General features: G+C 45.9%; 1 protein-coding gene across 1 annotated transcript in view; it reads left to right on the top strand.

The window, feature by feature from the left end:
- Window positions 1-24,329, top strand: part of LOC141059900 (relaxin receptor 1-like) — a 532,911-nt gene that overhangs the window by 380,089 nt on the left and 128,493 nt on the right. Inside the window, exons 11-12 of the mRNA XM_073556105.1 lie at window positions 10,350-10,421; window positions 13,747-13,818. Coding sequence (XP_073412206.1) covers window positions 10,350-10,421; window positions 13,747-13,818 — 144 coding nt within the window. The remainder of the gene's footprint in view (window positions 1-10,349; window positions 10,422-13,746; window positions 13,819-24,329) is intronic.

Here is a 24,329-nt window from a genome sequence, read left to right as displayed (position 1 = left end):
ACAATGACCCAAAACACACTTCAAAAAGCACTAGAAAATGGTTTGAGAGAAAGCACTGGAGACTTCTAAGGTGGCCAGCAATGAGTCCAGACCTGAATCCCATAGAACACCTGTGGAGAGATCTATAAATGGCAGTTTGGAGAAGGCACCCTTCAAATATCAGGGACCTGGAGCAGTTTGCCAAAGAAGAATGGTCTAAAATTCCAGCAGCGCATTGTATGAAACTCATTGATGGTTACCGGAAGCGGTTGGTCGCAGTTATTTTGGCTAAAGGTTGTGCAACCAAGTATTAGGCTGAGGGTGTCAATACTTTTGTCTGGCCCATTTTTGGAGTTATGTGTGAAATGATCAATGTTTTGATTTTTACTTCATTCTCTTTTGTGTTTTTTCATTTAAGACAAATTAAATGAAGATAATAATACCAAAGAATTTGTGTTTGCAATAATTTTCAGGAAGAAACTGAGTATTATCTGACAGAATTGCAGGGGTGTCAATTCTTTTGGCCACAACTGTATTAGCGCTTGAACGGCTACATTAAAAAAATAAACAAAACAACAAAATTTGCATACAAGTCTGTACAATGCCAAAAATCCATCCTGCTAGTTAATTAAACCAATTTGCTGGATTTAAAAAAAAAAAAAAAAGATTGTGTTATCCCACTAGGAGTCTCTGTTTGCACTGTGTTGTTTTAACCATTGGTCTCTAAGTTCACCTTTTCTGTCTATACTGGCCCTGATCTGGGGATTGCCAGCAGGATCGATATAGGTGCAACAGGTGGGACCAATTATTTGACACATTCCTCTTTCTTTTGCTGTCAGGTAATCTAGTACTATAGTATGTTGGTTAGTAACTATGATTAATTGTCTCTGTATTGTATTAGTTTCATTAAGAACTTCAAGAATCTGGAAAATCTGATCATCCAGATAGTTGGTAGCTTCCACTAATTTATCCCACATTTGTGTTATGAAGGGGTATATTAGCATACTACTGAATATTTTATTTGCTATCCCCATTTCTACTAGATGCGGCCTACCATTTGGCCGGGGCTTGTTTTCTGCAGCCCTTCTATACAAATTATGAATTTGAACTGCTGCAGTGTCTATTTTACTATGAGGAACTAGGAAAGTGGCTGGTGTCAGTTTGGCAAGAGTGCAAACCCTCTTATGTCTGGGCTCACCCACCTGTAGGCACGATATCCACACACTAAGAATACTCCTTCTGGGAGAACACAAACCTGACCAGGGGTCTGTATAAATTGGTATAAACTCGAAAGTCCTAACATAGGTTTATGGGCACACCAAGTATTATTCATTTGTTTTCCGTTTATATAAATGTACATTTACCCCTTTCTTTCCTTATTATTTTACCCGTAGATGCTTTACACCCTTCAACACCATCTTGGTACACCGTATCATTAACCTGTGTTTGATCGCGAGTGTATATGCGGAAGCAATTATTGTCCTCACTACAGGTATTTGCTCCAGTGTGTTGAAGACTGAACCACAGTCCATCATTGGGAATAGGGTCTGAGTGAGGGATTTCAGTCCTCCTCCAGGCGACCATATTTCCGACATCAGAATCATATTCCCGCCACCACATTTGTACCTTAGGCCGCGTTATAGTAAACTGAAACCAAGGATTAGCGGCCCATCCGATTATAGCCAATGAGGCAGATATATCACGGGGCACATCTTTTCCCCAAACCTAGATTGAGTCCAAGTCTCATTGTGTATGCAGTGTGGGGTTAATACCTTCCATGGCTCCAGAGGTAAGGCTAAGTACAGCATAGTCCTCGCAGATACAGGACTGTAAGGACAGATCCAACAGTCTTCCAATTTCTGTCCTTCCATGTCCTTTATAAGAAGAGCATGATGTCGAATAAGTTTGTTGTCCCAGTCAACATTTAAGAGTTTGTCCTGTGTTTCTGTAGAATGCAGTAACCCTGTCACTGCCAGCAAGGTGATTAGGAGAACAGTCATTTTGCTGGTGAAAAGATCTTCTTGCAGTGACTGGCGTGGATCCAGGTGGGCTTTCCCTCAAGTTTTACTGAGGTGGATGTGGTCAGCTGGACTTGGAAGGGGCCGTCAAATCGTGGGTTCAGGCTCCTTCTCACGTGTCTGCGTATGATCACACAAACACCTGGATTCAGCTGGTGCATGGTGTGCACTGGCATTAGGATCTGGAATGGATGAAAACACATGTTTATGCATCACATTAAGTCTTTTCTGCAAGGCCTGGACATAGGTTGTCATAGCACCGTGTTGCATTTGTAGCACCCGTGGGAAGTACAGACCAGTCTTTGGTGCGCTACCAAACAGGACTTCAAAAGGAAGCAACCCTGTCTTCCTATTTCGAGTGTGTCTGACTGAAAAGAGGCAAGCACTCTACCCAACTTTTTCCTGTGTCTGCCATGGACTTTTGAATTTTCAGTTTAAGTGTCCCGTTTAGTCTTTCCACTTTCACACTACTTTGTGGCCTATATGGTGTATGAAATGCTTGCTGTACACCAAGGGCCTGCATGACTTCCCTCATTATTTCTCCCATGAAGTGTGTACCCCTATCACTTTCTATGGTTTCTGGGACACCATACCTGCAGATCAGTTCTTTCATCAGTTTGTCTGCAGTCGTTTTAGCATTTTCACATTTTACGGATAGGCTTCCGGCCAACCAGAGAAGAGATCTACACATACTAGGACATTTGCATACACTCCTATCTTGGTAGCTGTATGTAGTCAATCTGCAGCCTCTGATATGGGTAGAGAGGCTTAGGTGTTGTTTTCTTAGGGACTTTTACTGTTTTACCTGGGTTGTGCAGTGCACAGATGAGGCATGATTGTACGAGTTTCGCGGCTGCGTAACTGAAACCAGGAGCGATCCAGAAGGCATTTACCAAGGCACACATGTGACTTTTTGAGGTGTGAGTGGGGCCATGTGTTGCTTGCGCCATGATTGGGAACAGGGATTTTGGTAAACACAATTTATCCTTATTCTCCCATACTCCACTTGAGTTCAGCTCAGCTCCCATTTTCCCCCAGTGTTCCTTCTCTGTTTGGGCAGTTAATCAAAAATTCTGCCTCTTTCCCTCCCGGCATTGTTATGGTGGTCATCAAGGCAGGACCAGGTCCGGAGGGGACAAGAACAGGGCACACATTTGTCACTGGGTTGCCAGTTTCCTAGTCTGGATGTGGAGGAGGTTGAAGATTGGTCTGCTTAATCTCCTTTATAGGGTTTTTGCAAAGGTTGGCGTAGTTCCCATTCTCACCTACAATTCCAGCACCTCACTGTTTCTAGGTCCCTAGGTCCCCTACTACGTCTCCACTGTTTCCTTGTGCTCCAGCATACATGACAGGTTGTCTTATCGTCCTTGTTTGTTCAACTCCTTTAGCTACCTTAAGGAGGTCATTCGGAACTACATGTCTCCATTCAGGTCTGGCTGTCTGTACTGCGTCTAGTAAGTCTTTGTTCATACCACCAATGAATGCATTCACCAGTGTTTTAACATCAAGTGAGTTTATGTGACTGTACCCCATGTCTGCCCATTTCAGCTGTTACCGTCCAAAGTACATCTCTACACTCTCTCCTTTTTGCTGTATCATGTTAGTCAGGAGTACAGACTGCTCTGATTGTTTCACTGTAGCCCATTGTTTTAGTGATTCACAGTACATCTACCCAGACTGTGCAGATTTATCATCCATGCCCCAAGCTTGATCCTTTGCCACATCTGTATGTGTCTTAATTTTGTGTCCTAGTACATCACCTGCCTTTAAACTCATCAACCTCTCTAGGTCTGCCCAGGTACTCTTATATGTCCACTGTATTTCCTTTATTTGTCTGTAAAATGGGAAAGGTTGGTACTTAGGGTCAGGCAGCTGCTTCAGCATAGCTAGATGGTCAGAGGGGCTCCAGGGATATCACTCCTGCATCTTTCTTACTCTACTCACCCTTCTAGGTTCTGATGTGGTTGGTCATCTGGTATCTACTGTCAGCTTACTCCTCAAAGGTCAATGACCCCACTACCCACTAAACACACTATTATGTCAGCTTCTTATGTCACTACATATGATCTTGTCCGGACAGGATTTAGCGCAACTCGCTTAGGTCGGTAGCACAGGTCACACAAGTAGCTATTCAGTTTGTCTGAATCTGACCACAGTGTTTACAAGTCCATCTGTTTTGTCTGGGTCTCTGGTTAAGCTTTGTCAATCAAAACATTCATAATACATCTTACTTCCGTACTGCTACACATTCTCAAACATCATTTATTCACTTGCTATTTCCTTCCCTTGTCTGTGCCTTTTTTGTACATCCAAACATTCACACTCTAGCATTTTTGCCTTTTTCAATATTGGTCCCACCTGTTTTACTGCTTCCTTTCTTCTCTGTTTTTTACAATCTGCATAGTGGTTCGGAATCCCGTTGGGGGCCCTGACTGCACAAACAGAATAAGTTGCCATGGCTTCAACTTATTCATCAGACAGCTCACCTTTATTCAGTAATGCCCTTCTAGTGTGCCTGGACCTTGTCTTACAGGCCACACGTAGCAAGTCAGAGCGAGCCTGTCAAAGTGTAGTGGGAAGGCTCCTTGCCTCTCACCCGTTAGACCTACAGGATGTAACGGGAAGGCTCTTTACCTCTCACCTGTTAGATCAGCTGACTAGAATAGGAATAGATAGACCTTTTACCTACTACTCCAGCTCTATGGAACGTGGGAAGGCTGCTTCAAGACAGCTCACCTTTATTCTGAAATGCCCTTCTAGTGTGCCTGGACCTTGTCTTACAGGCCACACATAGCTAGTCAGAACGAGTCTGCCAAGGTGAAGCCGGAAGGCTCCTTGCCATCGCCTCTCACCCACAACAAAAAATCCCGCTGACTAAAGTAAGAAGGCCCAGATGTGATAGGCCTCTAACCTACTATATCAGCCGTGCAGTTGGCTACCTCCTTCTGCTGATCCTCAATTTGCTATATATCAATCACACAACTAGAAGCAGGTACAAGCACATTAATGACCAAACAATCACTTACAAGTTTCCTTCTAAATTAAGCACCATATTTTACGTTCAACTTCCAACTTCAACTTACAAAATTTCATTCCACTTCAATTAAGTACTGTTGCTTAAAAATGCACAAAGCTCCTAGCGAGCATTACACCAAGGACAGAATTACAGAGAATTTTGAGCGCAGCTCCATGCCCCCTCCCATTAGACACTCAGCGTAGCTAGGAGAGGAGAACCACACATGCAAGCGCGTAGCGCTGTCATTCACCCCTCCCATCAGAATTTTAGAAAGTTAGTGTCCGTCACACAGTAACAGAATGCAGCAGTTCTTAGACCTAGCCAAAATTAATTTCTACAAAACCCTCAAATCATGGGATAACTGTATAATGTGAGTAACCGAGCTTTGCCCTTTTCTGACCAAATGCATCCAGAAAATTGTCATGCCACATATAACACGAGCTATATCATTACTTAATTCATTCAATCTCAGATGTAGATTTGAAATATCTATAACGCATCTGTCCTGGATCTCCCACAAGAACTGGAAAGGTAACAATCTCTTGCCACAAAATTGATGTGTGATGATTCATTCATACGTGCACATTCAGGGATTTTTTTTTCTTTCACTTTTCAGTGGTCAGTTGATTTTACAAAAATAAGAGTAGAGAAATCCCTTATCTCAATCACTACGCTTGATTCAGCTCAAACTGAGTTGAATAATGTCCTCTGTCACATACAGAGGACCACACCTAACAGAACCCCTCATCAATCAAGGACTTATTTATATCCCTTATACCCAACTAAACAGTTAAATGAGGGAACAAACAGTTCAAATTGCAAAGGATATGCAGAGTTAAGAGACAATGAATCAGGTAACGGTAGTTACACATTTACACAGACCAACCAATGGCACTAAATGACCAACGATTGGTAAACACTGGTAAACATTGACAATGAACGTTTTCTTAAGAGGGTTCAGTTTGCATAGGTGGCCATTATTCTTGGTAGTGCAGGTCGTGGTCAATGTGAATCCCCTTAAAAACGGGATGTGGATGGGATTCAGGTGGACTTCTGACAATTCACTGATGGAGTTCAGCATGAAAACATAGTCATTACAGTCTTTGACCCATTGGGGGGCCATGTGAATCCTGTCTTAGTCCTCCTTTTAGTGGTATTCAGATGAAACCCCAAACTGCACTGCAGAAATGTAGTGTGAACAGGGCCTAAAAGAGCCAAATAACAATTAAACTATGTCTCAGAGGGTGCATTTTCTATTGTGCTCCCCGTCCTTGTCTCAAACCCTCTGCTCTGATCTGGAGAGCTATATAGTTTGTAATTATCAAGTTGTTCTCTCCCAGAAGCATGGACTTTTTTTATGAATACTTCATTTGACTTTATGGCATTTTTTTTAGTTAGTGTTACTTGTATAGTTGGTTGATTATCACTTCTGCCTTTTGCTAAGGCTGACAAAATTAACTTTGGGTAGGCATTAGACAGATGCAGGAAAGCTGTGACCAAGTTAAAGCTAATCACCACTTGGACTGTACAATGCAAAAACAAGGTAAAGCTTTGTTCACACAGAGTTGAAGCTTTCCGTTGGGGATATACACCCTATGTGTACCTTTGCCATGATCTAATGTATAGGTGTCACGGGGTTGCGCAACATTGTAGAGTCAGAAGACAGCAGCGTCTGATTGCTCCTACTCCAGCACTGAGAAGAAGCACATTTTATGTTTTTTCCTTCTGGCAGAACAGGGGTTAATCAGCCGTGTTGGAAATCCCTGTGCTCACAGCTGTGCTCGGTTAGCCACTTCTTTGCCCTTTATAATCTGGGCTGTGTTACAAATCCTTGTCAGAGCTAGCATTTGCTGCCTGGCTAACATTGGGAAAGAAGTACATATGAGAATGAGAGTTGGAGGAGTTATCTGTGACTGTTGCTTGGCTTGTATGTGTGGTAATTCCTTATCCTTCTCTATTTCGGCTTATTTCCCTACCTTCACACCCCGATGCATTCCTCAGTTATATATGAGTGAATATTTTGCATGCCTGGAGTTTTCTTTTAACCCTTGTCCATATTGCCTTGTTGTCGGGTTGTTGTCACCATGGTGCACAGTAGCGCCCCCTCTTCCCTGGGTGGGGGAAGAGAACAGACAGAGGGCTAACTCAGGAGATAAGGCAAGGGTGGAGGCCCCAGCATCTTTGCCATCTGAAGTATTCTGGGGAGCAGGGCAAGTTAGGGCACCCTCTAGTGTTAGGGAAAGGGAAGAAGTCCCTGGTCACCCGACAGCTGTGTCGTGACAATAGGTATACAGTAGCAAATGTCACTCATAGGGTACTGTTGCATATACGTATACGACATAGTAAATGTCTTTTGCAGTACCCCTGTGACACGTTCTGACTGGGGTGCCAAGGGCCCACCAGTAACATTGACTCTGAGGCCTACTGTCCAGTTACATGTGAATATTTTATTAAACCCATATACTAATTTTCCTATACTTTTATATAATAATAAACTGCATATTTTTGTAAATGAACGATGAGATGCTTTCTTTGTCTTTATGTAAGGGTCGGCCAGGGCTATAGTCATGGACAGAGACACTAAAGCATCAGTGTCCAGGCCTTCATTCACAGAAAATTGCAATCCACTGTAAGGTGTACCTGCGTCTACAGGTTCGGGTCCCCCTGGGCACTTGGAAGTGGCGATGGCCCCTCTCCGAGGTGACTCCCAGTAACTGAGACACAGTCCATGGTAACTTGAACAGTTTCTATACTGACACCTTCACACAATATATACACAGTTGGCACATCATAGATAACACATTAGTCTTTACTTGCTTCCTCAGCTTTCCCTACTTTGCTGATGCTTCTATACGGCACGTACCCAGACTGGACTGTCTTAGACTGCTTCCCAGATTCTTCCTGGCCTAACCTTGCCATGATGACAATTCCTTCTGCCTGTTTTGCCCCAGACTTGAAATCATCTGCCACCTGGTTTAGTTGCCTCTGGAAAAGCATCTGACCCATCTGTGCTGCTCCCTGTGAAGCTACAGCATCCTTCTGTTCCTCACTCCGTCCGACTCCTGCCCTAAGAGCATCCAGGCTACGAGTCGCCACATCTTCTCTACTGCTTTGGTCCACTAAACTGATGTCCAATAACCGTGGATAGCTTGGACTGTTGCTGCTTAATGTTGATTGGCTGCTGAGCCACCCTGGGCTTATAGCCCATGTGGACACTTCAGGCACCCTGGCCCCATCTGAACGAACTTCCTGCTCATCTAACCTTAACTCCCGGCAGTGCCCCTTCTAGTGTCCAAAGGGTGCACTACACTTTCCCTATCTAACACATAGCATATTACAATAAAACACAACATACTTACAGCAAATGGTAACACATATCACAGAGTGGCAATACCATTAATTCTGGGTGATAATACATGACAACATGTAGCAGTACCATCAAGTTATTATAAAAACATTAAGAACATTAAAGGAGGAAGAACAAGGTGACAGTATCATTCCACCCCCTTACATTTACATAGTGAAATACTTGAATTTGGCCAATTACTGCTCATATAGATGGGGTGGGGGGGCATACCGGGGGATTCTCCTGTGGTCCAGTTCAAGTCTGCCCTCTAAGGAAAGTGCTTACTGCTGTGGTTTCCTACACTATTGAAAAAAAGGTCCACTGACTCATGCATGTAATAAATGTTTTGCACTCTATCATGTGAATGGATGTATATACGCAGCTTACATGCTGTATTTAGGGCAGTACTGTGTGCACAGAACCTTAGCACCTCCACACAATGCAAAGTTAATGAACTGGTGAAGCAGCTCTGTCTGTAATGCAGATGGAGGGGAACACAAAAAATACAGCAGCACACTGTGGGGGCAACACCGTAATCCAAATCTGGGGGATATACATTTTTCAACCTGGACGGTGCTAAGATGCGACCGTTCCAGCTGAAAAACCACTGGTGAATGAGGAGATGCTGCCAGCGCAGCCTCAGTGACTAGCGCTGATGTCACTGAGTTTGCGCTCCCTCACAGCCTGATCCACACTGAACTCTGGAGCGTGGGAAAATGCCAGTGATGAGGTCACAGCAGTTCATGCTCAGTGTTTTCACAGTTGATCACCGTGAGAAATTGATCAACTGTGAATACACTCCAACGCTACATGCGATCTCATCTTGCCCTGCTTCAAGTGGATCGGGTGAGAGGCCCGAATCTATAAATGGAAAATAATCAGGATTAAGATGCCAAAAGAATTATTCCTGGCCCCTGAGGCTATATATATTTATATATACGGTCACTATCTGTAAGAGGCAGCAGCAGCAGACAGTAATGGAAGGGACTCTCTTGATATATGCAATGAAGTGTGGCACATACACTGCCTGCCTGCTGCTGATATCTATATACCCACATACAGTGCCTGCATGCTTGCACTGATATGTATATACCTAGCACTGCAATCTATATACCCTGTAATTAGTCCTTAGAAGGACTGTTGGTTTAGCTGGATATGTGGATTAATCGATGGTATACCCACACTAACTTATAAAAGCACAAATCTCTCCCTATCTCAGCAGCAGCTCTTCAGGAGGCGACTGTGCCAAACAGTGTGGCGCCAGGTCTGATATAGATCTGATGATGCTGTGCGGTCAGCCAATCACTGTAGTACCACAACAAAAATGACTGTGGCATTACAGTGCATGGCAGGCAATCCCTGCATGTTGATTGGCACTCTAAAGAGCACCAAAAATGCAGGGCGGGGACGGGCGGGGACCCAAGTTCCTGACGAATAATCCCGGAAATGCTTGTTGCTCTCTGAGTACCTTGAGAACAGCGATACTCAGGCGAGTAGTGGCGAACCTGCTCGCTCATCACTAATGTTTATATATATATATATATATATGTGTGTATATATATATGTTGGAGCGGTCTTCCAAATCTACTGGCAAATGGAAATGATAACATATATATAGGAAAAAGAGGTCAAACTCCAAACATAGCAAAAAACAGGTGAAAATAATGTGAATACTAAATACTAAAGGTACAGAACGTTTCAGCTTAAGGTGTGAGCCTATTTCAAGTGATTTTTTTTCTAGGAAAAAAAAAAGCCCAATAAAACCTTAATGATTTTTACATAAAGCACTTGTATTCCATAAAAGCACAGTTTTGTAATCATTTTATTTGTTCCATTTAAATGAGCTATGATTCAATATTAAACCTGCATGGTTGGCCATGGTACGTGGTGAGGGACCTATGATTTCTCTATCATAAAAACATGTACTTAAAAAAAAATCATCCTTCCTCCTCTATGAGTGACTCAATCACTTGTCATTTTCTCATTACAGCATCCTGCGCAGGAACAAGATAAGCAAAATTCATCAAGGGGCGTTAACCCAAATGAGCAAACTTGTGGATCTGTGAGTATAGATGTCTTGTCGTAGAACCATGAGTGTAAGAGTTTAATATTTTTATATATGTTGCCTTACAAATATATAAATTCATGAGGACACCATGTTACTAGTCGATATCAATGTTGTCTTATGTCTTTGTCAATGTTGTTTTATGGACATGGACCTTTTTCTCTGCCATTTTTATTTAATGTATTATGCCATTTTGCGGTGGTTTTGCTCTTGATTCTACTGTAGGGATTCTCAAGACAAAGAGGAACCTTGATACGTGTTACGAGCTTGCTTTTTTTGGCTAAAATATTGACCAATATCTAATGCAAATTATCAGCCCATCAATGCCTGTCCCTGGGGGGCTGTACTTGTATCGTGCCAGGCAGCCCAACTAATTTAACAGTATGGGCATCACTAACAGACTGTAAGCCAGACATTATGCACACCATCTTTGTGACTGGCGCTCTACTGAAGTCTTACCGGGTGTAATTTTAATACTAGACAATCACATCCTCCATGAATTGGTAGGTGTGTGAGTGGTCATTTCATCAATATTTTGCACCTGTGATGCCTACGCCTTTATCATGGGGGCCACTGCATCTTGTAAGTGTGGCGCCCCTGAGGCTCAGTCGCCACAGAGGTACTTCACCTCCTCCTGAGGTGTGGTGCCCCACCATACAGGTAAGTTGGAGGCTCCTGACCACGCTCCAACACCTGCATCCCACACGACACAGTAGTTCAGCAAAGCCACATTGCGGCTCCCTGCTTGGAGTGTAGCAGAGCACCTTTGGTGGCTCCCTGCTTGGAACATTCAGTTCGAGGTCAGTCAGTCGGAGAGTCACTCTGAGAGGAGTGAGGAAAGAAGATCCCTGGAAGAGGGATGGAGGAAGGAGGTGCTGCAGCAGATCTCAGTGACCTGGGTCTGCTGGCACGGGAAAGGAAAGAAGGAGAAAGACATTGAACCGAAACTTGATTTTCCATAAGAAGGAAAGACTAGTATGGAACGTAGGAGTAAAAGGGAACAGAGGATGTGGGTTAGAGGAAGAACCCTGCCTAGAAGTTCTAAGCGCAAGGCCGGGGCCTGGTCCCCGAGGTTGTATGGACACTAATGGTTCTACAGCAGACACCGGTGGAGTAGTGGGCTGTAAATACACTACTCCCATATAAGACTTGGGGGCACAACAGCAACATTGATAGTGAGCCGGGACTCAGGAGTAAGGAGTCCCCGAAGCAGGCTACAGCTGTCTGCCGTACAAGTAGAGTTCTTGGGAACATCTGTCAGGAGGCACTCCAGTGTAATTCAGTACTAGGAGTACTTCACACCAAAGGCGCTATAAGAGGAGACGTTCAGAAAGGCACATGTTGGCGGAGTGTTGGAAGGGAGCATTCCATCTGGCCTGGAGGTTGACTGAGTCCCTGACCCGAAGGACACAGCACGGAGGCAGGCACCTGTGTGTACTACAGACTATGAGTAAAGCTTTGGAACTACAAGCCCTGGTGTCCTCCATTCATTCCTGCGCCAACGCACCCAGCACCGCTACATCTGGGTACCAGCTTCTACACCGCTTGTGCCTCTCCTCTTCCCCTACATCTACACTGCCCTGGGGCTACAGCTCCACCTGTGGGGAGCTTAACCATCTTGGCTGCAACACACCACCAGCCCCAGAGGATCTGCATGCAGCGTCGGCCTAACATCTCACTTGCCGAACTCCACAGGTGGCGTCACAAACTATTCCATTAACTACATTCCACCATTCAATCTTCTCTGTTTACATTGGGCGCTCAGGGCAACGGACCGGGTCCCCGCTGCTGTGACACCTCCCGCTGACACCGGCCTTGTACCGAGTACCCCACAGCCCTGGGAGGGCGACCCATAAGTGCATTTGTTTTCTGACCTGTGTTGGTAAATGCAGCTGCCTTTTTTCTGCTTTTTTTTTTAAATTATGTCCCACAGCAAATATTTGGACCTGGGCACACTAGTGAAGTTGCAAAAGTCAATATTCACCAGCTGTAAAATAAATAAATAATGCAAATATAATATATCAATCTCTTGTAAAATGGACTTGTTGCTGAATTTACTAAGTAATGCTTTTACAACCCCAATTCCAAAAAAGTTGTGATGTTTTGTAAAAAAAACAGAGATTTTGAAACCTCTTGTAGCCACATTCTATTAACAATAGGTTATAAAACACTGGTCATAAGTGGAAAAGCAGACATTTCTCCATTTCATTTGAAAAAAAATTAACTCATTCAGAAATTGATGGCAGCAACACATTTCAAAAATGTTGGGACAGGGTAAACCATAAGATGGAAAAGTAAGTGGTACCAATGAAAAGCAGCTGGAAGGTCAATTTTCACATTACATGACTGTATATAAAGAGCATGTTAGAGAGGCAGAGTCTCTCAGAAGCAAAGATGGTGAGAGGATCATTAATTGGTAAACAATTGCATCTAAAAATTGTAGCACAATTTCTGAAAAATGTTTCTCAATGTAAACCTTTAAGACTTTGAATCTTTGAGTATCCCAAAATCTACAGTACATATCCTCAAAAGATTCTGGAAAAATCCATGTGCACAAAGGACAAAGGCTGACAATCAATATTAGATGCTCATGATCTACAGGCCATCGTGCGGCACTGCATTAAGAAAGAGGCATGATTAAGTCATGAAAATCACTGCATGGGCTCAGAAATGTTCCAGAAATCATAGTCTGTGAACACATTCAGGTTAGTTTTTAATCACTGTTTTGTCAGCAGGAGATTATCACTAGAGGACTAGTAAACCTGCTGCCAGATAGTGCTCCATATTCATGAGCACTGTATTACTCCACCCCCACCACTGATTGTTAGCTTTGTGTGTACACTGTTACATGGGCAGAAAGCTGGCAATCACTGGTGTGGGCATGGCTATACAGAGCTCAGCGTTCAGAGTACTGCTAGAACTGCAGCAGGTAATACATTGATTGTATAAAAAAAAGATATCCAGCAGCTCAGTATATGATACATTGCTGGAATCAAGGTCTCTTCCAATCCATCATGATGCTCTAAGATGGAATAGCAAAAATCTGGAGAAAGCTTCCCTTTAATAAATTATGTGTTCTTAGAGGGGGTACCCTGTTAAGGACCATTGTCTATTGGCTATAATGAGGATATTTGACCTTGACCACATCATCATGCTAAAAAACTAATGGCTAAAACGACATCTCATTTAAGTCTTGTGTGTGGTACAGAAAATTAAGGAAAGGTAACTCTGAAAAAATGTATTAGATGAGAACTGAAATTGGAGACACCATTCACAACACAGAAAATAACCTGTGTAATTATTTTGCTGTATCCTTTTACAGAGATCTTTCTGTTAATCGGATAGTCGACCTGCCGCCATCACTGTTTACTAATTTACAAGAACTACAACAATTGTGAGTATTGCCTTTGGACAGGGTCATTTATTGTACATGCAATTTACAGTACCTCCTAAATTGAAAGCTACGAAAAATGGACACATACTGCGCAGCACACTGCAGCAATTTTTACTTTATGCTAAGCCACTTACCTAACCTCTTACAGTACTTTATATGAGACCACACAGAAATATTGCTCCTAGTGTGGTCTATTAGAGTGGCCATAAAGTGTGATGCCCCTTTTCATGTCTCCTGGAGCTACCACCACACACATTATTATGCCCTCACAATGCCTTCAGCACATAGTGCTCCCCACCCACAGTATGATGACCCACTTGCAGTATGATGCCCCACTCACAGTACGATGCCCTACTCACAGTGCGATGCTCCACTCACAGTACGATGCCCCACTCGCAGTACGATGCCAAACTCACAATACGATGACCCAATCACAGTATGATGCCCCACTCACAGTGCGATAATACACTCGCAGTACAATGCCCCACTTGCAGTACGATGCCCCACTTGCAGTGTGATGACCCAATCGCAGTATGATGACCCACTTGCAGTATGATGACCCACTCAAAGTACGATGCCCCACGTGCAGTATGATGCCCCACTCACAGTACGATGCCCTACTCACAATACGATGCTCCACTCACACTATGATGCCCCACTCACAGTACGATGCTCCACTCACAGTACGATGCCCCACTCACAGTACGATGCCCCACTTGCAGTACGATGCCCCACTTGCAGTACGATGCCCCACTCGCAGTACGATGCCCCACTTGCAGTACGATGCCCCACTTGCAGTACGATGCCCCACTCGCAGTACGATGCCCCACTCGCAGTACGATGCCCCACTTGCAGTACGATGCCCCACTCGCAGTACGATGCCCCACTCGCAGTACGATGCCCCACTCGCAGTACGATGCCCCACTCACAGTATGATGCACCAACAGGACATTCTCTCCTACACAGTATGATTCCGACAGTCCCTTCACACACAGTATTATGCCCCTATGTTGTGATTCCGCCATAATCACACACATAATATCATACCCTTGTCCTTCACACAAATTATAATGCCCCCATAATAACTCACTCACAGTGCAATTCCCCACAGCCCCGCCACACTATATGTTGTTCCTGACAGTCCTTCCACCCATAAAGTATGATTTACTCACAGCCCCCCACTCAAATGATGATCCCACTGCCTACTGACACAGTATGATGCTTCCACACTCCTCCTGCACAATATAATGCATCTACTTCCCCTCCACACAGTATGATGCCCTCATTATACAATCATAACACTTGCCAGCATAAGGGATCAGATGACCGAGATGCTCTCTGCTGCCTAGTCATGTCACATGAGAATGTCACCATCACGTAACATAAAGTTCCATGCTGGACCTTCAGTCGCTACATAAATGGAATGGAGGAGCAGGGATCTTTCAGCTCCTTGATCCATCCTTTATGTTCGACTGTATCTGGTCCTGAGGATACAGATATAGATTAAGTGGAGACATATCCTAGACCTCCAGGGACAACGGAAAGGCTCCTGAAGTTCAGGTCTGTCCTGCAGGGATTAGGTAAATGCCCCGTCACACACAGCGAGTTCGTCAGCGAGATCGCTGATTTTGTGACGCCACAGCGATCTTGCCAGTGACATCACAGTGTGTGACATGTATCAGCGACTGGCCCCCCTGCCGGGTATCGCTGATTGCACTCGAACGTCCTGGGTCATTTTTTGATCATTGGTCTCCTGCTGGCCAGCGCGCATCGCTGCGTGTGACAGCAAGAGACCAATGATCAGCGACGCTGGGAGCTGGTTTCCAATGTAAACAACGGGTATCTAAGAGCAGCGCGGCTCTTAGATACCCGCTGTTTACCTTGGATACCAGCTTGCTCGCTGGTCCTGATTGCTGGTGGGTCTGTCTGTGTGACAGCTCACCAGCGATCAGCTAACTATGTCCCAGCGATCCCATCCACGTCGGATCGTTGGTGGGATCCAGGGCTGGACTGGGACTAAAATTCAGCCCTGGCATTTGAAGTTACACAGGCCCACTAGTCACATGGTGACTATATAATATCTTTGTACACTTGTAGGTTACAAGAAGTGAGAGGAGATTAACACGACTATATAACATGTAGTCACAGCTGTGCCCAGTATTTCAGCTCAGTCCTATTTATTGCTTTTAGGTACAGTACTCCTCCCAAAGCTCTGTCCCCTTTTGTACGCACGGTGACAGAATTCCTGGCAGAACTGCTATCCATTGGGCAACCAGACCCCCTGGTCACAGCCGCCCCTATCATACCTCCCAACTTTTGAAGAAGGGAAAGAGGGAGAAAGACCGCTGCAAATTTTAGGCCACGCCCCAGCCACATCCATTTCGCAACTAGTCACACCCATGTCCACGCCCAACCGCACCCATTTAGCGCTGCTGATCACACTGACTGGTACTGAGGGCACAGTGGCTGGCATTATAGGCACACTGACTGGCACTAAGGAAGAGAGAAAACAGAGAGAGAGAGAAAAAAGAAAACAGAGAGAGAAAGAAAGGAGAGCGAGAGAGAAAGAAAGAACAGAGAGAGAAAGAAGAAAGAACAGAGAGAGAAAGAAAGAAGTAAAGAAAAGAAAGAAAGAACAGAGAGAAAGAAAGAGAGGAAAGAAAAAGAAAGAAAAAGAAAGAAAGAGGGGAAAGAAAGAACAGAGAGAGAGAAAGAAAAAAGAAAGATTAGAGAGAGAAAGAACAGAGAGAGAGAAAGAAAATGAGGGAAAGACAGAACAGAGAATGAAAAAGAAAGAACAGAGAAAGAAATAAAGATTCTATAAAGATACTATAGCAGCCCGGCTCCCATTGTTATGCCCACCTGAGACATATCATGATCCGCTCACATGGCCAGCATCCCCGATTCCAAGGCGATCCTGCTGTCTGCGCTGTCGGAGGAGGACATGGTGATGGAACTGAAGCATTCCTAGTTCCGTCACAATCTCCTCATGAAATTATCTACTTTCCGGTCAGCTTCCAGCATATCACTTCCAGTGGAACGTCATGTGTGAGTTTTAAAATGCTCCTCGGTGCTCCGCCGTGTACTCCTGTGTCCGTGGGAAAAGCCCGCTTTGTATGCTTCGCACACACTTGGCTCCGCTCCGTACACCCCGTACACACACGGCTCCACTCCGTACACGTCGTACACATGCAGCTCCTCTCCGTACACCTCGTACACGCGGCTCCATTCTGTACACCTCATACACACACGGCTCCTCTCCGTACACCTCGTACACATCCAGCTCCCCTCCGTACATCTCGTACACACACGGCTCTGCTCCGTACACCTCGTACACACACGGCTCCTCTCCGTACACCTCGTACACACACGGCTCTGTTCCATACACCTCATACACACACAGCTCTGCTACATCTACCCTGAAAACCCCTCCTGACCCCACACATACTTACCTCATCCAGCACCATGACAACCAGCCCAGCAGAGTCCGGCAGACACCAAGAGGCAGGGCTGTGTGCACAGGACCTGTGTTGAGGTCACAGGAGGGCGGAGTCAGGGTCACATGATCAGGGGTCTGGACAAAGGCTCCTGATCATGTGACCCCTGACTCCTCCCCTCCTGTGACCTCATCACAGGTCCTGTGTTCAGAGAAGAGAGCAGGCAAAGCGACGCTGTGAGTGGCTGCCGGGGGGTCTCAAGCTAGGGCGAGGATGGGGTGCGTGGCAGCTTATCTCCCTGCAGTGCGCGCAGAGGGCCAGCTGCAGGAAAAACAGCCAGGCCAGTGGACGCATCAGCTGGCAAGCGGCCAGATGAGCGGGCACTGCCGCCCGTGGCCCACATGACAGCGGCCCAGCAGAAAATGCCCGGTTGGGCATATTACCAATCCGGGCCTGGTGGGATCGCTGGGACATTGATGCGTGTAATGGGGCCTTAAGGTATACTTACAATATCGTTGTCAGAATTAGGTCAATAACAATAGAATGACTCATTGTGAAAACACTGGAATTTCTCCAACAATCCAATAGTGATTGTAAGCCATGTTTCATATCAGCCCCTACCATGCAATGTAATAAAGAATGATAAGTGCCTTCTGATCCTCTGTACATGTGCAAAGGTTGCATGTATGTTATGTCCATCCCTGCACACGGATGATATTGCAGCGCAGTGGCTCAGTGGTTAGTGCTGCAGCCTTGCAGCGCTTGAGTCCTGGATTCAAATCCCACCAAGGACAATGTTTGTATGTTCTCCCCGTGTTTCTGTGGGGGTTCTCCGATTTCCTCCCACATTCAAAAGACATACTGATAGGGAATTTAGATTGTGAGCTCCATCAGGGACAGTGATGATAATGTGTGCAAACTCTAAAGCGCTGAGGAATATGTTAGAGCTATATAAAGGTTATTATTATTATGTTTGGTATATTAAAAGTGAACATTATACTAATACTAGCCAAAGAGCCCGGCGTTCCCTGGGCATTGTGACAAACTACGGTTAGTTATAACAAATTATAATGATTATATCTATATATATATAAAGCTGAGTGTAGAGCCCCGCCCATTCCGCATAGCCACATTCACTATAATATCCTACATCATCCCATCAGCCAGAGCTACCGGACTACTACCACTAATATCCCACATCATCCCGTCAGCCAGAGCCACCGGACTACTACCCCTAATATCCCACATCATCCCGTCAGCCAGAGCCACCGGACACCTACCACTAATATCCCACATCATCCCATGAGCCAGAGCTACCGGACTAGTACCACTAATATGCCACATCATCCCGTCAGCCAGAGCCACCGGACTACTACCCCTAATATCCCATATCATCCCATCAGCCACAGCCACCGGACAACTACCACTAATATCCCACATCACCCCGTCACAGCCGCCGGACTACTACCATTAATATCCCACATCATTCCGTTAGCCAGAGCCACTGGACTACTACCCCTAATATGCCACATCATCCCATCAGCTACAGCCACCGGCAACTACCACTAATATCCCACATCACCCCATCATAGCCACCGGACTACTACCATTAATATCCCACATCAACCCATTAGCCAGAGCCACTGGACTACTACCCCTAATATCCCATATCATTCCGTCAGAGCCACCAGACTACTACCCCTAATATCCCACATGATCCGTTAGCCAGAGCCACTGGACTACTACCCCTAATATCCCACATCATCCCATCAGCCAGAGCCACCGGACTACTGCCCCTAATATCCCACATCATCCCATCAGCCAGTGCCACTGGACTACTACCCCTAATATCCCACATCATTCCATCAGAGGCACCGGACTACTACCCCTTATATCCCACATCATTCCATCAGAGCCACCAGACTACTACCCCTAATATCCCACATTATCCCTTTAGCCAGAGCCACTGGAATACTACCCCTAATATCCCACATCATCCCATTAGCCAGAGCCACTGGACTACTACCCCTAATATCCAACATTATCCTGTCAGCCAGAGCCACCGGACTACTGCCCCTAATATCCTACATCATCCCATCAGCCAGAGCCACCGAACTACTACCTCTAATATCCCACATCATCCCGTCAGCCTTGGGTCAGAACCAGAGCGCTGAGTGGAATGGTCCTAACTTCCATACCAATGATCCCTTTAATAGACGCCTGGGGTGAGAATCAGAATGCTCAGGGATTTACCCTAACTTCCATACTGGAGATCTCTTTAAGAGAGGCCTGGGGTCAGTACCAAAGAGCAGAGTGGATTTGCCCTCACTTCCATACCAGGGATCCCTTTAAGAGGGGCCTGGGGTCAGAATCAGAGCGCTGAGTGGAATCGCCCTAACTTCCATGCCGATGATCCCTTTAAGAGAGACTGGGGTCAGAACCAGAGTGCTGAGTGAACTTGCCCTAAATTCCATACCGGGCAGCCATTTAAGAGAGCTTGGGATCAGAACCAGAGTGCTGAATGGATTTGCCCTGATTTGCATACTAATGATCCCTTTAATAGAATCCTGGGGTCAGAATCAGAGCGCTGAGGGATTTGCCTTAACTTCCATACAGGAGATCCCTTTAAGAGAGCCTGGGGTCAGAACCAGAACGCTGAGTGGAATTGCTCTAACTTCCATAACAGGGATCCCTTTAAGAGAGGCCTGGGGTCAGAACCAAAGCGCTGGATGGATTTGCCCTAACTTCCATAACAATGATCCCTTTAATAGAAGCCTGGGGTCATAATCAGAGCGCTGAGGGATTTGCTCTAACTTCCATACCAATGATCTCTTTAATAAAAGCCTGGGGTCAGAATCAGAGCGCTGAGGGATTTGCCCTAACTTCTATACCGGGCATCCCTTTAAGAGAGGTCTGGGGTCAGTACCAAAGCACAGAGTGGATTTGCCCTCACTTCCATACCGGGGATCCCTTTAAGAGGGGCCTGGGGTCAGAACCAGAGCACTTAGTGGAATTGCCCTAAATTTCCTACCAATGATTCCTTTAGGAGACCCTGTAGTCAGAACCACAGAGCTGAGTGGAGCGGTCCTAACTTCCATACCAATGATCCCTGTAAGAGACCCTGGGGTCAGAACCACAGCGCTGAGTGGAACGGTCCTAACTTCCATACCGGGGATCCCTTTAAGAGAGGACTGGGGTCAAAACCAAAGCACTGGATGGATTTGCCCTGACTTCCATACAAATGATACCTTTAATAGAAGCCAGGGGTCAGAATCAGAGCGCTGAGGGATTTGTCCTAACTTCCATACCGGCGATCCCTTTAAGAGGGAAGATGTACCTATGGAATGGAGGATGTGTGATTGGTATATGGGCACGGGAGGGGGTGATTCATTTCTGTCATGTGCTCTCTGCTCCTTTCTGGGGGGGCAGACAATAGCTGGGAGCTTATGTTTCCGGGGATGCTAGATTTCTCCCACCGGGTCAGTGTCTGCTGAAGTGTTGTCGAGTGGGAAAACTGTTGCTCATAGCAACCAATCACAGCTCAGCTTTTTTTAAACAGCTCTGGTGAAATGAAAGATGCTTAGTGATTGGTTGCAAGGAAAACTGTTGCTCATAGCAGCCAATCACAGCTCAGCTTCTTTTAAACAGCTCTGGTGAAATGAAAGATGCTTCGTGATTGGTTGGTGATATACACATAAATTCAATTTTATATATAGAGATAGCCTATGCTACTGCCTCTCAATGGAAACCAATTCCCCTCTACTTAAATAAGCACTCAACTTACTCACCAACCCTCGCTGTATAATCTATTTCATACCACCTAAGTTACATCTATAGATCTCCCACCTTCATCTTAGAAATTTGGGTCATATGATCTTGGAGCGCCCGCCAGGGCCGTGTGGATACTCGGTACCGGGCCGGTTCTTAAGGGGATGTGTCACGGCAGCAATGACCTGGTCCATTGCCCTGGACATCGAATGAAAAAAGATGAGTGAAGGGGAAATAAAATTTATAAGAGATGATTTGTGACGCCACCTGTGGTATTTGGCAAATAGGAGATGTTAACCAACGCTGCTTGAGAAGACCACTGGGGCTGATGGTGATGCAGCAGAGTTGTTACAGATCTCCACAGGTAAAGCTAAACCCCAGGGAAGTTGCAGTGTGATACAATGGTGATGATGGTGGTTGTAGTCGTGGTGCATGGCAGGTGATGCAGTAAATAAATCCAAGCGAGGACACAGTGGAGTGCAGTTTCCACACTTTTACTCAAACTTCTTCCAGTTACCATCCCCAGCCTGGGTGCTGTGTCCTCCGGGTCGGTGGTCCAGCCAGCTCTTAGGTAGTTTGGGTTACACTGTGCCAGAACCCCCTTCAGATGTTCCTTTCCTGGCCGTCTCACTGCACTGGCTCCCTCCTCTCCTGCCCTGCGCCTTCAAACACAGTGTCCCAAGCCAGCAGCCCCTGATCTTGTCGGACAACGTGTTCTAGGTCCCCTGGATCCTATCCAGCTGCCTTTTCAGCGAATGTGTTGGATGTGGCTGCAGCACATGCAGTTACTGCAGCCTCCGGTTAGCTAGCTGAGTCCTTAGTTTCTCCTCTAGTCTGGGGCCGTTCCCCTACTGTGACCTGGTCCATCCACCCAACTACGGTCAGCATGGATGTGGGCCTCACGGATGGATTCCTCACTACCTGTGCCCCAGGACCCCTATCTTTCTGTTGTTTTCTCTCTTTCCTCTCTCTCTTTCCACTGTCTGCTGGTCCAGGAATGAGCTCCTCACTGCTCAAGTCCCAGCACCAAATGAACTCTTTCCCTCCAACTGTCACTTCCTTCAGCTCCCCCTGCTGTTTTATCCACCCACACCCTTTAGCTTACCTAGCTGCTCCCGGGCCCTGAGAGTTACAGTGTTGGATGCAAGTGTCTAGGTTCTGGGTAGTACTCCCTCCTTACAGAGAGTGGAATACCACTCCTCTGGTTGAGGTGCAGTACCTCTGTGGCGACTGATCCCTCAGGGGCACCACATACCCCTCCCCGTTAAACACAGCATGTCCTCGGGCTGGAACAGCGCAAAAACAATGTTAGCAACATGCAAACATTTTGGTAATGCATTACAACAGGATAACAGTTAGCAGGAACTCTTCTTCCCTTTATGGGAGGCACTTTTACTTGAACGTTGCATAACACCACTATAATATAAATTTAAATTAATATATATAGACACTATTTAAAAATACGAGATGTTACTTTACGATAAATATTGCAATATAGCTGTGTATAAATAAAACTTTCTCTTTCAAGTTCAATAAACTTCATCATTTTTCTCTTAGTCTTTAATGCAATATGGGGGACCCATTTCAAACCTCCAACGCAGGCCTTGGGCGTGGCTACAAGGCATGCTGGTCACCCCGTTGTACCACTTTTTGGCTACGCCAGATGGTTTTGGTTCTTTGGTCACTAGAATGTGAGTGCAGCACTCACCATATAAACTGTAAAACCAACAAGGAGCACCTTAAGAAGTGCTAACTATATACAAAAAAGGTTTGATCACTCACTATCCATGATCTCATTGTCTATTAACTTCAATAAGGAACAAAACCTAACCAGATAAATTTAACTATATACAGTTACATTCTGCCACTTATTTACTTTCTTATTGCTTCGGCTGTTTCTAGGGTAGTACATGGGACTGGCCACTCCCTGGCAGGGAAAGTTCCTGATGTAGGACTATGCCTGTAATTACCAATTGTTCAGGTTTTACCACCAGAGTCTGGGTAGCCTGATCTCACATTCTTGGTCTGGCTGGAACTGCAGATGTAGATGATGCAGTAGGTACCTGTTCTGCTTCTGGTGCTGGTGGACATTTAGCAGAGAATGGTACAGCTTTTGGTACTGTGGGCACTGATGGACTTGTTGTCACTGAACCAGGAGCTGCTTGCTTACTTTTTCTGACGTTTAGGGCGTACCAACCCTTTTCACCCCTATTCCGGGTGTAGGTCACACGAGCCCCTTGGTACAGATCTCAATCAGGGTGTCGCTCCAGATGGTGCAATTCCACATCCCGCCGGGTGACAAAAATTTCTGCAAGCAGTCCAGGCACTTTAATAAAACTCCAGCCTCTCTGAAGTTTGAAAGTCACCACTGTGCTCTGCCTCAGCGAACCCCGGTCTGCACATCTGGCCTTGCGGGCCTGGGCCTTGGCCTGCAGGTTCTTTTCTTCTATGGCCTTCTTCTGGGCCTCACTCTTTTCTGCCTCCTTTTCCCTCTTGAGCGCAGGAACCCGATCATATCAGTTTCTCAGTTTTCCCAGCAGAATGTCACTTTCTTCACTTGCACCTCCAGGGGCATACTTGTGGGCTGGAGCGGGGCCTCAAGATAATCCCCAAGGCCCAATGACTGGTCCCAGCCAAGATTACGGTAAGCCCATCCGGGTTTGAGGGCTAACGGGGTTGCAAATGGGCTCACTAGAGTCTCCTCAGTCACCACGTCAGGATCGGTCACCATACCTGCTGATGTTGATTCTCCAGTGCCGGACTCCTCCTCCTCCCCTGGGGTCAGGGACGCTGGTCGCTGGATGGGACACGGCTCCTCTATCTTCCTCTTCTCCAGCAGCACCGCTTTCCATTTGCTCACCGTGGCCAGCTGCGTGTTCAGAAGCTGATGGCTCAGCTCCTCCACCTGAGCTCCAAGGAACTACGGATCTATGGCGGACGGCTGGTCCGGGTCCTCATCCTTTCGGCTGCGGGAGTCCTCTGCTGCCACCCCACACTCCAGGTCACCACTACTCACCATCTTGTTTTCCAGGTTCTGTTCCCACCATCCCAGATCAGGAGGCGGATCTCTTTTGCTGATGGACATGTTCTCATGATGACTGAACCCTCAGGGGCGCCACAATCTCAAGTCTGCCAGTCTTGTGCATGCACTAATGTGTAGACAGGAATGTTGTGAGTTCATTTTCCCCTTCACCATTGAGGTCTGATGAACTCCCTCTTCTGGTGAAGGAAGGTAGTGAGGCAGATTACCAAGCACCTGAGCAGGATGATGATGACTGGGTGACTGGAATTGCTGACTGGATATAA

This window comes from Dendrobates tinctorius, unplaced genomic scaffold (assembly GCF_039654945.1).
Source record: "Dendrobates tinctorius isolate UK_male_01 unplaced genomic scaffold, ASM3965494v1 ptg000231l, whole genome shotgun sequence".
NCBI classification, from domain to species: Eukaryota; Metazoa; Chordata; class Amphibia; order Anura; family Dendrobatidae; genus Dendrobates; species Dendrobates tinctorius.
The sequence above is the reverse complement of the archived record's forward strand: the minus strand, read 5'-3'. Positions and strand labels throughout refer to the sequence as shown.